General features: G+C 46.6%; 1 protein-coding gene across 1 annotated transcript; it reads right to left on the minus strand.

Moving 5' to 3' along the window:
• Positions 1-689: 689 nt before the first annotated feature.
• Positions 690-6,206, minus strand: LOC146074629 (gap junction beta-1 protein-like). The gene is made up of 2 exons (XM_083182958.1): positions 5,891-6,206; positions 690-3,438 (listed from the first exon to the last, which is right to left on the minus strand). The coding sequence occupies exon 2, from the start codon at positions 3,425-3,427 to the stop codon at positions 2,744-2,746; it is 684 nt and encodes a 227-aa protein (XP_083039084.1). The 5' UTR covers positions 3,428-3,438; positions 5,891-6,206; the 3' UTR covers positions 690-2,743.
• Between the last annotated feature and the right edge of the window lie 7,108 nt (positions 6,207-13,314).

The raw sequence follows: 13,314 nt of genomic DNA on the forward strand, positions 1-13,314 counted from the left end.
CCCATAATGGTATTAATTAAAAAGTACACTTCAGCCCGCAAAAAATGAGCCCTCACCCAGGTCCGTGGGTGGAAAAATAAAAAAGTTATAAGCCGCAGAACATGGCGACGCAACGCAAATTAGAAAAACCGTAAAAGTTGCGATTTTTTTTTTTAGTGGTAAAACATAACGAAAACTATATAAGTTTGGTATCACCAGAATCGTAACGACCCATAGAATAAAGATAACCCATCATTTTAAACGAACTATGAACTCCAAAAAAACCGTAACCAGCGCAAAATTGTGCAATGGCGTTTTTTTTTTTTTTTACCCCACATTGAATTATTTCCTGATTCCCCAGAATATTATACGGTATAGTAAATGGTACCATTACAAAGTACAACTTGTCCCGCAAAAAAAAAGCCCTCATGTGTCTATATAGCCGGAAAATTAAAAAAGTTACGCTTATTTGAACGCAAGGAGGAAAAAAAAAAAAAAATTACCTTAAAAGGCAATGTCGTGAAGGGGTTAATGTATCTGCCCCATTGTGTTTTGTCAACAATGCTGGGAAATGACTGATGATTCAATATAAACATATCTATCTGTCATTCCTTTTTACCCAGAAATATAACAGCTACATAATGGGGACTAGGTGAAATGAGGGAGATTGCTTGACTAATCAGGGAGAGAGGGAGATTGCTATAATTTCAGGGAGTCTCCTGCGCAATGCAGGAGGTTAGGTAACTATGGCACAGGTAGTAGCATTCAGGACTACTTTGGATATCTCTCATTCATTTTATTTATGAATACAAATGCACAGTACATATTACCATTTTAGCATTCTGGTATTTACAGTTTCTGTTCCGAGCTGCTAATACTAAAAATATAAATTCAATATTTGTCACTTATAAGAATATATATTAGCAAATTGTATGTATGGACAGTTTCCAAAAGTCAGCTTAGTTATAAGTGAGCGGTACTCCTGGCATCCTGGGACTTGTGCATTGCAGATAGTCCGTATGTCCTTTTGGTCTCCTTGTGCCTCATGCAGATGCCAGCTCCCTCCAGTTATCTGCAGAGTCTTAGGGAAATATCTACAAGGTGCTGATCAGCTGCTGTTTTGTGTCTGGTAAGAGTATGTTGCAGGGCATGTTTCTCTTGTGTTCTGTAAACAGTGCAGGCTCTTCTATAATAAATCTCAGTGTCATTTTACAACACTATCATTTTAATGTTGCTGGTGGTTTTCTCATATTTTTATCTTCAAGAACTTACTATATCATTTTCTAGGTTCTTCAAGGTGAACCACATTGCAGTGCACATATGAGAATATATTGTGATTGAATTGCAGAGAAGAACCGGTCATCAGAAAAGTGTCACTCTAAGGTTAACAGTGTCTGACCGGTATGCGGTTAACATCTTGGCTGTTGGGATGCTGGCAGTTAGAATACTGGTACTGGAATCCTGACATGTGGCCAGAAGACCAGAGCCAGAATGCGGACACAGGGGTATATTCAATAGCTGTCAGAACTGCCGTCTTGTCGAAAAGATGGCAGTTTCAGACTTGAATAGGTTGGAAGGGGTTCAGCAATCTGTTTTGAATATCCCATGTCGGATCCATTCTGACAAAAGAATGTCAAAATGGATCCCACTACAATTGAATATACCCCAGCGACAGGGCCGGCTCTACCATTAGGCAGCTTTAGGCATCTGCCTAGGGCGCCAGGATCTGGGGGGGGCGCCACCAAGTCGGCAAATCAAAAATTCAAGGATGTCTATGAGGATCCTTGTACTTAATGCAGGTGGCGACTGTGGAACTTTTAAGACCTCTCACCGCCATACTTTCCCTTGAGAAATACATTGCTGCTACCCTCCTCCTTGTACTCTTTTGTGGGTGGCAAAGGGGAAATTGCAGAGGGCCTCCAGGGAAAGCAGGGGACTTGCCCATCTTCCTAGGGCGGCTGGGGAGACCACGTGATTTTTTTTTTTTTGGGGGGGGGGGGGGGGGAAGTTGGTTGAAGTTTTGCCTAGGGTGCTGAGTAGCCTTACACCGGCCCTGCCCAGCGAAGGAGATGCTGACCCCAGAATCCCGACTGCTGGCATCCGTATTGTAAGTATGCAGAGCAGGTTAGTGTTAAGCCGGTGTGTTTGGTTTCAGCACTAGGGGTGGACTTATGGTTAGGCTGTGGGGAGGGAGGTTAGTCACTTAAAGTGGGGCTAGGGTTAGACTGCGGGGTGGAAGGGTTACAGTTAGGATGCTGAGTGGGAAATTTAGGGTTAAGTAATAACTGGGAGGGTTAACCTGCAGGAATGGAGGGTTGGTGAATCCATTGGGAGGCTGCCGTCGGTAATCTCACCACCGTCATGCATCTCATCAATGATCTGCATGTAATCCTCTGACCACCATGATTAACCATTACATTGTTAAATGTGTATTTTGTATGTAGCTAGTTTGTTTACCACAATGTATAAGAATAAAGTCTGTGCAAATCCGCAGAGATCTCAGGCATAAATGATTGCTCTGTGTGGTGATGTCAGAAAGGGGAAGTATACCGACCTTTGATCACTAATTCCCTTGTATCCGTTAGAGACTCCAGCTCCTGCAGCTGTTACTGGGAGGGGATGAACTACGGTAGCTACCTGTTGGTTTGGGTGGATAAAAACGACCAACTATTCACATCAAGTAATAGACACCAATGTGGTTTTCTTGGTGACTGAAACAAAAATGTACATTATCTTGATTAACAAGATCCAGATATTGTATCCTCTAGAAGTGCTGCTTCTTACATGCTGACGGACTGGCTGAGGAACTGCTGACATGTTGTATGGGTAGCAGGCTGGCTATGAGCTCCCACAGGCATATGATGGCACTGGCTGCAGATGCTGTACACAGGCACATACTGAAGGTGTTCTTAATGGTTGGGTTTGCATCTGTACAGAAGACAAGACTTTCACATAGTGCAGAGTGGCACTGAACAGTCCTTTGGTGCACAAACCCATCTGTAACTTTATAAAAAGTGAAGATGAAGATACCTTCTATGAACATCCTGCTCATCAGTATGATTACATGAAGTCTCTTTTGAACCTGCTTTCTTCTGAGCTGTGCCTGCAGCCAGCCGTCCCTTGCCTGGTAGCTTGAACGGCTGAAACAGGCCACACACAGAGAATGTGTAAGCAATGCCACCATTTGCAAAGAGAAAAGGTTGAATGAGGAAATAGGGGAGAACTCGTCAAAGCAACTTGGTTTACAAAGTAGCTTTGACGAATTGCAAATAAAGTCTTTCTCTTCATCCTGCCAGATTGTGCGACATCCAATCAGTAAAATACCAAAGCGAATGAAGAAAAGTACAGCTAAAGATGCCCGGCTTACACGGGAGGCGAGTGCGCTGGCACCACTCAAGAGGCAAGTTGTTGTCTCTACTTCCTGGAATGCCTCAGGTGACATGGCCATGCTGAACAAGCCTATGGGATATATAGATAGAAGAGGAAACCAATCACTGGAGAGACCAACACGGTATAAAACATATGTTGCATAGTCTGACCTAAACCATAAAAAAAACTGACAATACAATGAACAGATAAAGTACAACATTATATAGTAATGAATGCACATTATAATGATCCCAAACTTCATGGCTAGATGGTAAATATGACAATTAGTTTTTCAAAAATAAAATAAATGTTTATAGGAAAACGTAATTGTGATTATTGGGCTCATGCTGCGTGGATGGAATTTGCCTCTGTGTCACTACCACTAAATGTTCTCCACAAAAAGACCCATTATACTCTGTAGCTTGCAGAGCTGGCCACATACACAAGACGGGATGCAGTTAAGATCCCGGCGGTCGGGATCCCGGCGTTCAGAATCCCGACGCCGGAATCCCGACCGCCGAAATGCCGACACTTTCTCCCTCCTGGGGTGTCCACGACACCCCTGGAGGGAGAATAAAATAGCGTGCCGAGCGTAGCGAGGCACCGGGCCCGCTGCGTGGCGAGCGCAGCGCGCCCGCAAGGGGGGGCGATCCACGTCCCCCCCTTGTCGGCATTTCGGCTGTCGGGATTCCGGCGTCGGGATTCTGAACGCCGGGATCCCGACCGCCGGGATTCAATACTGAATCCACACAAGACACATATTGCACTTGCTTTACGCATGGCAGAAAGGACTGGTAGTATATGCGCCTGAAGATGTCACTTCTCAGTGATAGTATTGAATGCTGAAAATATAGGGCCTGCTCCAGACCTCGATTATCGATACACTGCACATGTATTTGGCTCGTGGTACACATATACGTGACGACTACTAGCGAAGAAATCCTGCTACTTGTTTCCTTCGCAATTGGGATTGACAGGAAGTAGGCATCTGTGGGTGGCTAGGCATGCTAAGGCCTGTTAGGGGAGGGGTTATGATGTCAGCACTAGGCCAGATATGCCTTTATTCGGATTCAGTATGAAATCCCGGCGGTCGGGATTCCGGCGTTCAAAATCACGACCGCCGAAATCCCGACAAGGGGGGGACGTGGATCGCCCCTCCTTGCGGGCACGCTGCGTTTGCCACGCAGCGGGCCCGGTGCCTCGCTACGCTCGGCACGCTAATTTATTCTCCCTCTAGGGGTGTCGTGGACACCAACTGAGGGAGAAACTGTCGGGATTTCGGCGGTCGGGATTCTGAACGCCGGGATCCCGACCGCCGTTCATTGCAGATACTGGCTACTCCTGGCTTGTGATGACTGGTGACTGGTGCCTGGTGCCTGGTGCCCAGTGGAAAAATCATTTGATAATGAGCCTGTAATTAAGGATTTTGGACATTTTTGCTCGGCTACGAATTCTACGCTAGCCCTACAACTCTATTACCACAGCAAGCACATTAATGTACAAGGCAGGATTTGACTATAGAAGGGCGGTGTCTACCGGATCACTGGACGCTGCTAATTCGCTCAGCAGCAATCAGGACTGAATCACCCCCATAGTACACAATCCATACACAATGCAATACATGCCAGGAAAAAGTTGCTAATAATAAACACATTTATCATGTAAAAGGAAATTGAAACATGTCGAAAAGAGAAAATGAAAGAATTCAATCCACACATTCATTACCTTCCCCCGCAAAGGATAAAACACAACTATGTTTTGTAACTTTTGTTAATTTCAACCATCGCCATATTAAAGCAAAATGATCGCTGATGCTACTTTATAGTAACAAAAATATGATTTAGATGCATTCAGCCAAACATAAGCAGCCGCAGATCACCCTCAGTTTGTATTTTGAAACAGGATTGAACACCCACAAGTGTTCCGCTGCTTAATGCATGTTTCTTTGCATGCACACACCCTAGAGGCCCCCATACATCAGCTGCCGCTATCCCCTGATCCACCGACCCACTCTAAAGCGCCGTACTGGTGAGCTGACCACCTGCCTTCAATGATCGACCATCCATCAGAGGATCGAAGAAATGTAGCTTATTAAAAATCACTGATTGGGATTTTAAAACATGTTTAATATCCAATATTACTCAAATATATGGAAGATGTAGGGGGGCTTTACTGTATTTTATCTATGATTACACACATACTCAAGCTACTACCCCATCAGCACATACATACATATATTCTCTGTAAAGCGCTGGGGAATATGTATGCGCTATATAAATAATTGGTCATAAATAATAGTATAACTAAACCTCTTCCCCCTAAACATGGATGTTCATTTGTCTATTAAAATCCCCAATAAATACCGAAATATGTGTTTTATATGTCAATTCCACAACTGTGAGCAGAAGAAAAAAAAAATCATTAACACTGAAATAAAAACATATTTTACACTGGTTATTAAGAGATAGAAAGATAGATAAGATATTAACCTAGTGGTATACTATATTAAAGGTTTTTTATATCAATCAAAAACATTGCCCACCTGTGTGTCCTTGGGTGACTTTCTGGTAGAAGTGTTTGATGTCAGTGCAATTCTCTTGTGGGTCCGATCCTTCTGCTAGGGTCACTTGTGCCGCATTGCTGTCTCAGCTGCCTTTGATCTGGCTCTGTGTGTGTGTACACTTCGGGTGATTCAGGCTTTGTGTGTTCTTGCTCTGTCTCTATGGCACTGTTCTTCCTCATTTATGTTTCCCGAGCTTTGTTTACCCACAAACATATGCTGCAGCAGGGAGGGGGAAGATAGAGGGTAAGGAAGGAGGGGGATATACTGAATATGAATACGACCTGAGCTGCTAACCGATAATTGTTGTAGGAGATGCAGAAAATGAGCTGTAGAGGAGCAGGTGATATACTGTACAAACACTTTCAGGCATTCTATGCTGCTTTTCTCTATATGTCATGTGGAGATCATGCTAACGTGATAGTGCACTGGTTCCCAAACTTTTTTGAATCACAGCGCCTCAGAGTATCAGAATTCGTTTCACGGCACCCTTAGTCCAAAATTTCTTGTTGATAAATTTAGAAAAAAATGTTAAATTAAAAAAACTTATCCTTAGGTTCCACTATGTGATGAGGGACAAGATTTGCTTACATTTGCCTACATATTTTATGATTGGCAGCCACAAGCATTGGTTTAGCCTCTTACATTGTCCATCAAAAAATTGAATTGGTCCTGGACCACCAATCCTAGGCACCCAGGCCCTGCATGTGCCCCGAGGCACCCTGGGGTTTCACAGCACACAGTTTGAGAACGGCTGGGCTAGTGTATGGAGAGATAATAAACTACAGTAATATGAAATAACCTGTTTTATCTTTGTACAGAATGGAACGCTACATCTGTGATAAGGACGGTATTTGTGCTCATTATACAATCACACACAAGTTATGTAAATAACTTAAATGGTGTATAAATGGTGTGTTCCGTTGCAATAATTTGCAGTTGGGTGTCATACCTCCCAACATTTGGGGCTGGGTAATCGGGAAAAGTGGGCATGGCCTAACATGATGATGCATCTATTCCCTTCAGGCTAGGGGGACTCTCAACTCCATCCCCCTGCCACGGGACACTGGAGGCCCCAGACGGGACGTGGGAACGTCCCCAAAAAGCAGGACGTTCCCACGGAAAGCAAGATAGTTGGGAGGTATGCGGTGTGTTATATTAGGATAACAGTGAATAGGTTGAAAGCATACCGCCCGACATATTAAATGAGTGATTCAGGACTTGTGATGCAGAGGATTTGACCTCTGCAAAGGAGGCATTACTTCTTGGAAGATGCACCCGTGAGTCACGCCTCCACGTTTGCTGATGCTGTCGAGGAATTCCCATCGCTCTGTGATCCCTCTATCTCCCAGGGAATAGACAGCGTCTATTCACTGCTGCGTGAAAGGGGATCTCCCGACTGCCTCCCCCACATCGGTAAGTATAGATTTACTTTTCATACCGAAGGGTGGAAAAATCATTTGAAGGTGAGTGTCCATCGAACGATTTTTTCCCACGCGGATCCCCTTACAATGAGATGAATGAGATGGGGGGGGATGCTCTAACATCTGCGCCCCCTATCGCCGGCTACCGCATACATAAGTATTGCATATGCTGTAACATATGCAATAATTATGGCAAAGGACAGCTCTTGGGTTAAGGTATCCGCGTCCCCTCGCGGGGCTCGCTGCGCTCGCCACACTTTCTATTCTCAACTCCACGCCGACGTGGATAGTGGGGGTATGAAAAGGTCGGAGGACGCGTACCGCCACCCCTCGCGGGCTCGCTGCGCTCGCCACACTTCGGGTTCACGTTTATAGTGGGGGGGTGGCGTGGGGGTGCATTTAACATTGTAAGCACCCATCAGGGTGCTTATACAATGTTGCATCGCATCGCATTGTATGGCATTGTATGGCATATACAATGTCATACAATTTAAAAATTGTATGGCATTGTACAATATCGCGTCGCATCGCATACCATCGTATGTAGGGTGGCCAATCCCGGGATCGGGATCGGCGGGATCCCGGGATTTGGCCCCCAAAACGCCGGGATTTCAATCCCGGGATTGGAATTTCCAATCCCGGGATTTCGGGATTAAACTGCGCATGCGCAGTTTAATGTCGGGCAGCGTCTGAGCACTCAGACGCTGCCCGGCTTCTCCCATACCCCGCAGTGCTTAGCGTGACGAGGTCACGCTGCGAGGTCACGCTGCGCAGGGCACATCCGCCTCGGCCACCCACCCGCCCGCCTAGCGCTCTCGGCCGGCCACACACCCGCCCGCCCTCCCAGCGCTCACGGCCGCCCGCCCACCCAGCGCTCACGGCCGGCCGCCCACCCAGCGCTCACGGCCGGCCACCCACCCGCCCGCCCACCCAGCGATCACGGCCGGCCACCCACCCGCCCGCCCACCCAGCGCTCACGGACGGCCACCCCACCCGCCCGCCCACCCAGCGCTCACGGCCGGCCACCCTCCCGCCCGCCCACCCAGCGCTCACGGACGCCCACCCAGCGCTCCCTGCCACCAAGCCCTCCCACCCAGCACTCCCTGCCACCAAGCCCGCCCACCCAGCGCTCCCTGCCACCAAGCCCTCCCACCCAGCACTCCCTGCCACCCCGCCTTATGAGACTTCCTACCCGCCCATTCAGCAACCCAGCTCCCGGCTGCACCAGGGACCAGGCTACCAGGGTGTTTTTTATTATTAGGGAAGCCAATCCCGGGATCCCGGGAATCCCGGGATTGAGCATTTTTCAATCCCGGGATTGAAAAAATGCCCCGGGATTGGCATCCCTAATCGTATGCCTTATGGTATGCGATGCGATGGACGCCGCCAAAATACACAAGTACCCTCATTTCTTTATACATTGTCATTTGGGCTTCCAGTCAGGCATTTTATAAATCTGTCTTTTCCTTTTTTTTTTGCTTGGTGTGTTACCCCCAGTGATATATTGTGGCTTGGAAAAGAGTTTTCAGAGTTAACATGTCGTAGATGCTGCTAAAAGCCAGAAAACTGAGGAGGTGACAATTTGAAGATGTAAATGTTATTAATATGTCAGCGTGACAGGTTTGATCTAATAGTGTCCCCCTCATAGTGTTCATGTTGTGATTTTAAAGTAGAACTTGCCACTACATCTCACTGTGTTATATGTATATATTTTTTTAAGTTTACCAGTAGGTACCCCAAGAGCAATGTTCCCTCTAATTTTACGAAGGCTGTGTGCGGCTAAAGATTTTGGCTGTGCAACTTTGGAATGAAATTTACATTTTTGTGCGTCACTTATATATAACTGGAAAATGACGTTCAGCATATGTGTTAACTTTACTTCAAAATGATATTAAACATTTAAACATTCAAAATAGAGTACACAATGTAGTTAATGGGTGAAACACACATTAATTGAGTCCACAACTGCAAAAAGGACCACTGCTGCTTTGTGCGCTCAGTTGTAATGTCTGTGCGCATGCTCGTCAAGGTGTGTGCGCGCGCACGTGCGCACAGCTTAGAGGGAACACTGCCCAAGAGCCTCCCATGTGGCACTATAAGGATCAGCACTCTCTACTGATGTGCTTCCAGGGATGGATTATGGTAGGTGGTGGCAGAACTTCTGGGTGGTGAGCCCAGGTGCAAAAATATAATTTGGGCCCCCTCCTCCACCCCAACCTAAATTCACAATATGCAAAAAAGCAGCGGGAGTGTGAAAGGAAAGAACAGTGGGTGACAGGAAGAGGAGGGGGCAACAGTGCCCATAGTCCGTAGCGCCCCTGTGCACAGCACCTGCTGCACCAATGCTAGTTCCGCCTCTGGTGGGGGCCATGGACATCAAACTTGTGGGGGCCCCTATCACTCTGCGCCAGCTACTGCCCCTTGAATGCACTGCACCAGGATTACGCCCACTGTAATTACCATTACATATTTTGCCATACACCATATTGTTCATTACATAATATGACACATAAGTGCAGCTTTCCTACATGCTCCATGCCAGGGGTTACATGCTTGTTGCCAGGGTTATTTGCTTATTGCCAGTGGTTTCATGTTCGTTGCCATCGGTTTCTTGCTCAATGTCAGGAGTTACATGTTTGTTACCAGGGGTCACATGCTTGTTGCCACGTCAGTTGTGGTTAATATGCTGTATATTACTAGGAGAACTGCACACAATATGGTATGTGCACTCTGTATAACCAGTGACACTGCTGCACCCGAGGAACTACAAGTCCAATCATGTAGACGAGGGGTGGGGAACCTTTTTTCTATAGAAAGGCCATTTGTAATGTTGGAAATGCTTCCGGGGGCTGGACCAACATTATCACCTTTACAAGTATCTCCCCTTCGGCTGCTGATCAGTAACGGCAGCCGGCGCCTGGCTGCTGCTGCAGTGCTGCTGGATGGCTATCGCGTGATTGCGCACCCGCCCGCATCACACTGACACCACCTCATGCGAGACTCCCAGTCCCTTCCTCATCTCCGGTACAGACGATCGGGTGGGCCTCACAACCTGGCTACAGGGCCGTTTACGGCCCGCGGGCCAGAGGTTCCCCACCCCTGATGTAGACCATTACAGTCCCTGCTGACCACAGCACTAGGGAAGCCTCCTGTATAAGCTGCTAGCATAAGGAATGTATGACAGCAGGAATGTGGCACCCTAGGTAACTGCAATGTCCCTTTCATCGGAGATGTCTCAGTCAGTGCAACATCTGTCCATGCAGACCTACCCCAATAGCAACATCACATGTAAAGTAGATTATACATCTTAGTAAATTTCCCCTAAGAGCTTGAAAGTGTGGCTATCTAGACAAGATAAACATGGGGTCCCCCTGTATTTCTATAACCAGCACCAAATTCATGGCCCACTCCTGGTCTTCAGAAGATGGGGGACAATTGGAATAGGGGTCCCCATATTTTGTAAACCAGCACCAATCTCAAACAGCCAGTGGTGTCATGCCACAACCGGGAGACAATTTTTACATAAGGTTCCCCGACCAAAGCATTAACACAGTGGCTGGTCAGCCCGAGCCGGGTCCCTGGGGGAGTTGCCTCCCCCCCCTCCAGGGGACTCCCAGCTTGGGCTGAAACCCAGGACATCTCTGCACTTCACTTCACCAACTGTAAATACGAAACCAGAGAATACAGCAGCTTTGTAAATTTGGGGTATTCTCCATTCGTATTTTCAGGCCAACTCCTATCATACCCATTTTTTCACTGGATCGGCCGTAATCAGCCTTCTTAGTAAATTTCCCCCTGTGTATATGACATGTAAAAGTAGCAGCAATAACGCTTGCTGTAAACCTTATCAGCATACTTTTTCTAGTTAATGATCGATCATTATGATTTTTTATGAGATGAAGAACAGTTTCACAGATTATTTACCAGTTCAGTGTAAATTGTTTTTTTTTTGTAGTATTGAACCATATACTATTATGCTTTGCAATATAATAACACAGACAGCATCCCAGTATTATTAGAGTACTCCCAAATAAAAGATCCTCCCACCCTCAAACAGACTCTAGGAACCTCTGGAGTTAACAGGTACACAGCCTTAAAAAAGAAACCACAAATCTCAGGCTCTTATTATAAATGATTAGAAAAACACCCACCCTATTAGAATTATACAATAAAGCCCCGTACACACGCAGGGCCGGTGCTAGGGTGTTTGGCGCCCTCCTGCAAACTTTAAATTTGCGCCCCCTCATACTTTACAAAGGGCCACCAAAAAAGAGCACACCAGAAAAAAAAGATGTGTGGTCTCACAAGGAAGGGGCACACAATAGTACTCCCAATTCGCCGAAGGCGTGCGCAAAAAAAATTGTAGGGGCATGGCCACATAACACCGTTATTACACATTATGCCACATGCCGTAATGCCCATTCCACATTATGCTTCACAGTAATGTCAATTACAAATTATGCCACACATTGTGATGCACCTTACACATTATGCTATATGCAATGCCCCAAGTACTCCTGCTTATACACATAATGTCACCAGTAGTGCCCCTTAAGCAATGGCCCAGTAGTGCCCATCGCAGTATGCCCCCAGTACTGCTGTGTAATCCAGTCCAGCCTAGCCCTGAGCCCAGCAGAGCCTGCATAGGCGTGGAATTGATTTTCAAATATGGTGCCAGCTCATGAGCCAATCGGAGCTCTCGGTCCAACAGCCAATCAATAACTGTAGCTGCCGGACCACAAGCTCTGATAGCAATGGCGACTGGAGATTTTAGATGGTAGCAAAATGCACCGAGCGCACCATCGCGCACCATTGAAGGGACGTGTCGTGTTTAAACCAAAGGGTGTGTCACCTATGGGCAAATCTATATTGAGCTATCTATATATATACTGTATAAAGTATAGCTAACTTTAAGTGCCCCTTGTAGAAATACTCTTTTTATGCCAGCACTCCAGTACTCCATACAATGTGGTCTGGTGCCCTCTCCAAGATAAACAAACTTCCAATAATAGAGGCACACAGACACTTTTCAGCAGTTGAATAACATAAGTGTATTAGGACATAGCAGCACTATCAAGCGCTTTATAATAGCCCTTCTAAGGTACAAGTGATCAACAGCCTTAGAAGGGCTGTTATCCTGAAGACGGGGTGGTAACCCCAAAAGTGCTTGGTAGTGCTGCTATCCCCTAATACACTTATTTTATTCAACTGCTGAAAAGTGTTTGTGTGCCTCTATTATTGGAAGTGTATATATATATATATATATATATATATATATATATATATATATAGCTAACTGTAAGTGCCCCTTGTATATATACTTTTTTTTTTTCCTAAAAAGATCGGTACTCAGTCCACCAGGCAGCTAGTGGATTACTGTGCCCATGACAGGACAGGAACCGTGAGGAGTGGAGCAGGTATTTGGTGCCACTCGGGGGTGGTGGGAGAGAGGAACAATTTATAATCATATAGCAGGCTTTAGTGGGTGGAGGAGAGGTATACTCACTGCCGCTCTTTACACTGTTGATGCTCGTGCTCCCGCTGCCTGGCTCTCCTGGTCCCGCTATCACTGTTACCGCCGCTTCTGCTCCTGGTTAACCGGCTGCTGCCCCTCATTTCTCAGCTGCCTCTCCATCTCGCTGCCGGCGCTGCCTGTCATATATTCATATATGACAGGTGCCGGCTGCGGCACCCGGCAGCGTCAGGGGAAGTTGGCGGCCGGGACTCGGAGCGCCTCTCAGGGCTGGCGCCTACCTGCTTTGCAGGCAGTGCTGAGCGGGTAGTGCCTGTCCTGTACACACGGGGTGACCAGGGTCTCTTGCTGAGCATGATAGCTCAGCACACATCATGGTAAACCAGCAATGCTGTGTGCTGAGGGTTCATTCTGAGTGGAGCTTTGCCTTTTGTTTATAGGCAAAGCCCTGTGATCAGAATTAGGTTTCAGAGTATTTCTCATCTACCGCCCACCTGGAGATGGAAAGA

Source organism: Crinia signifera, chromosome 1, assembly GCF_055691185.1.
Source record: "Crinia signifera chromosome 1, ASM5569118v1, whole genome shotgun sequence".
Taxonomy (NCBI): Eukaryota; Metazoa; Chordata; class Amphibia; order Anura; family Myobatrachidae; genus Crinia; species Crinia signifera.

What these genes read in the sequence shown, in the direction of transcription:
- LOC146074629 (XM_083182958.1), bottom strand. Translation starts at nt 3,427, where the DNA reads ATGGCCATGTCACCTGAGGCATTCCAGGAAGTAGAGACAACAACTTGC.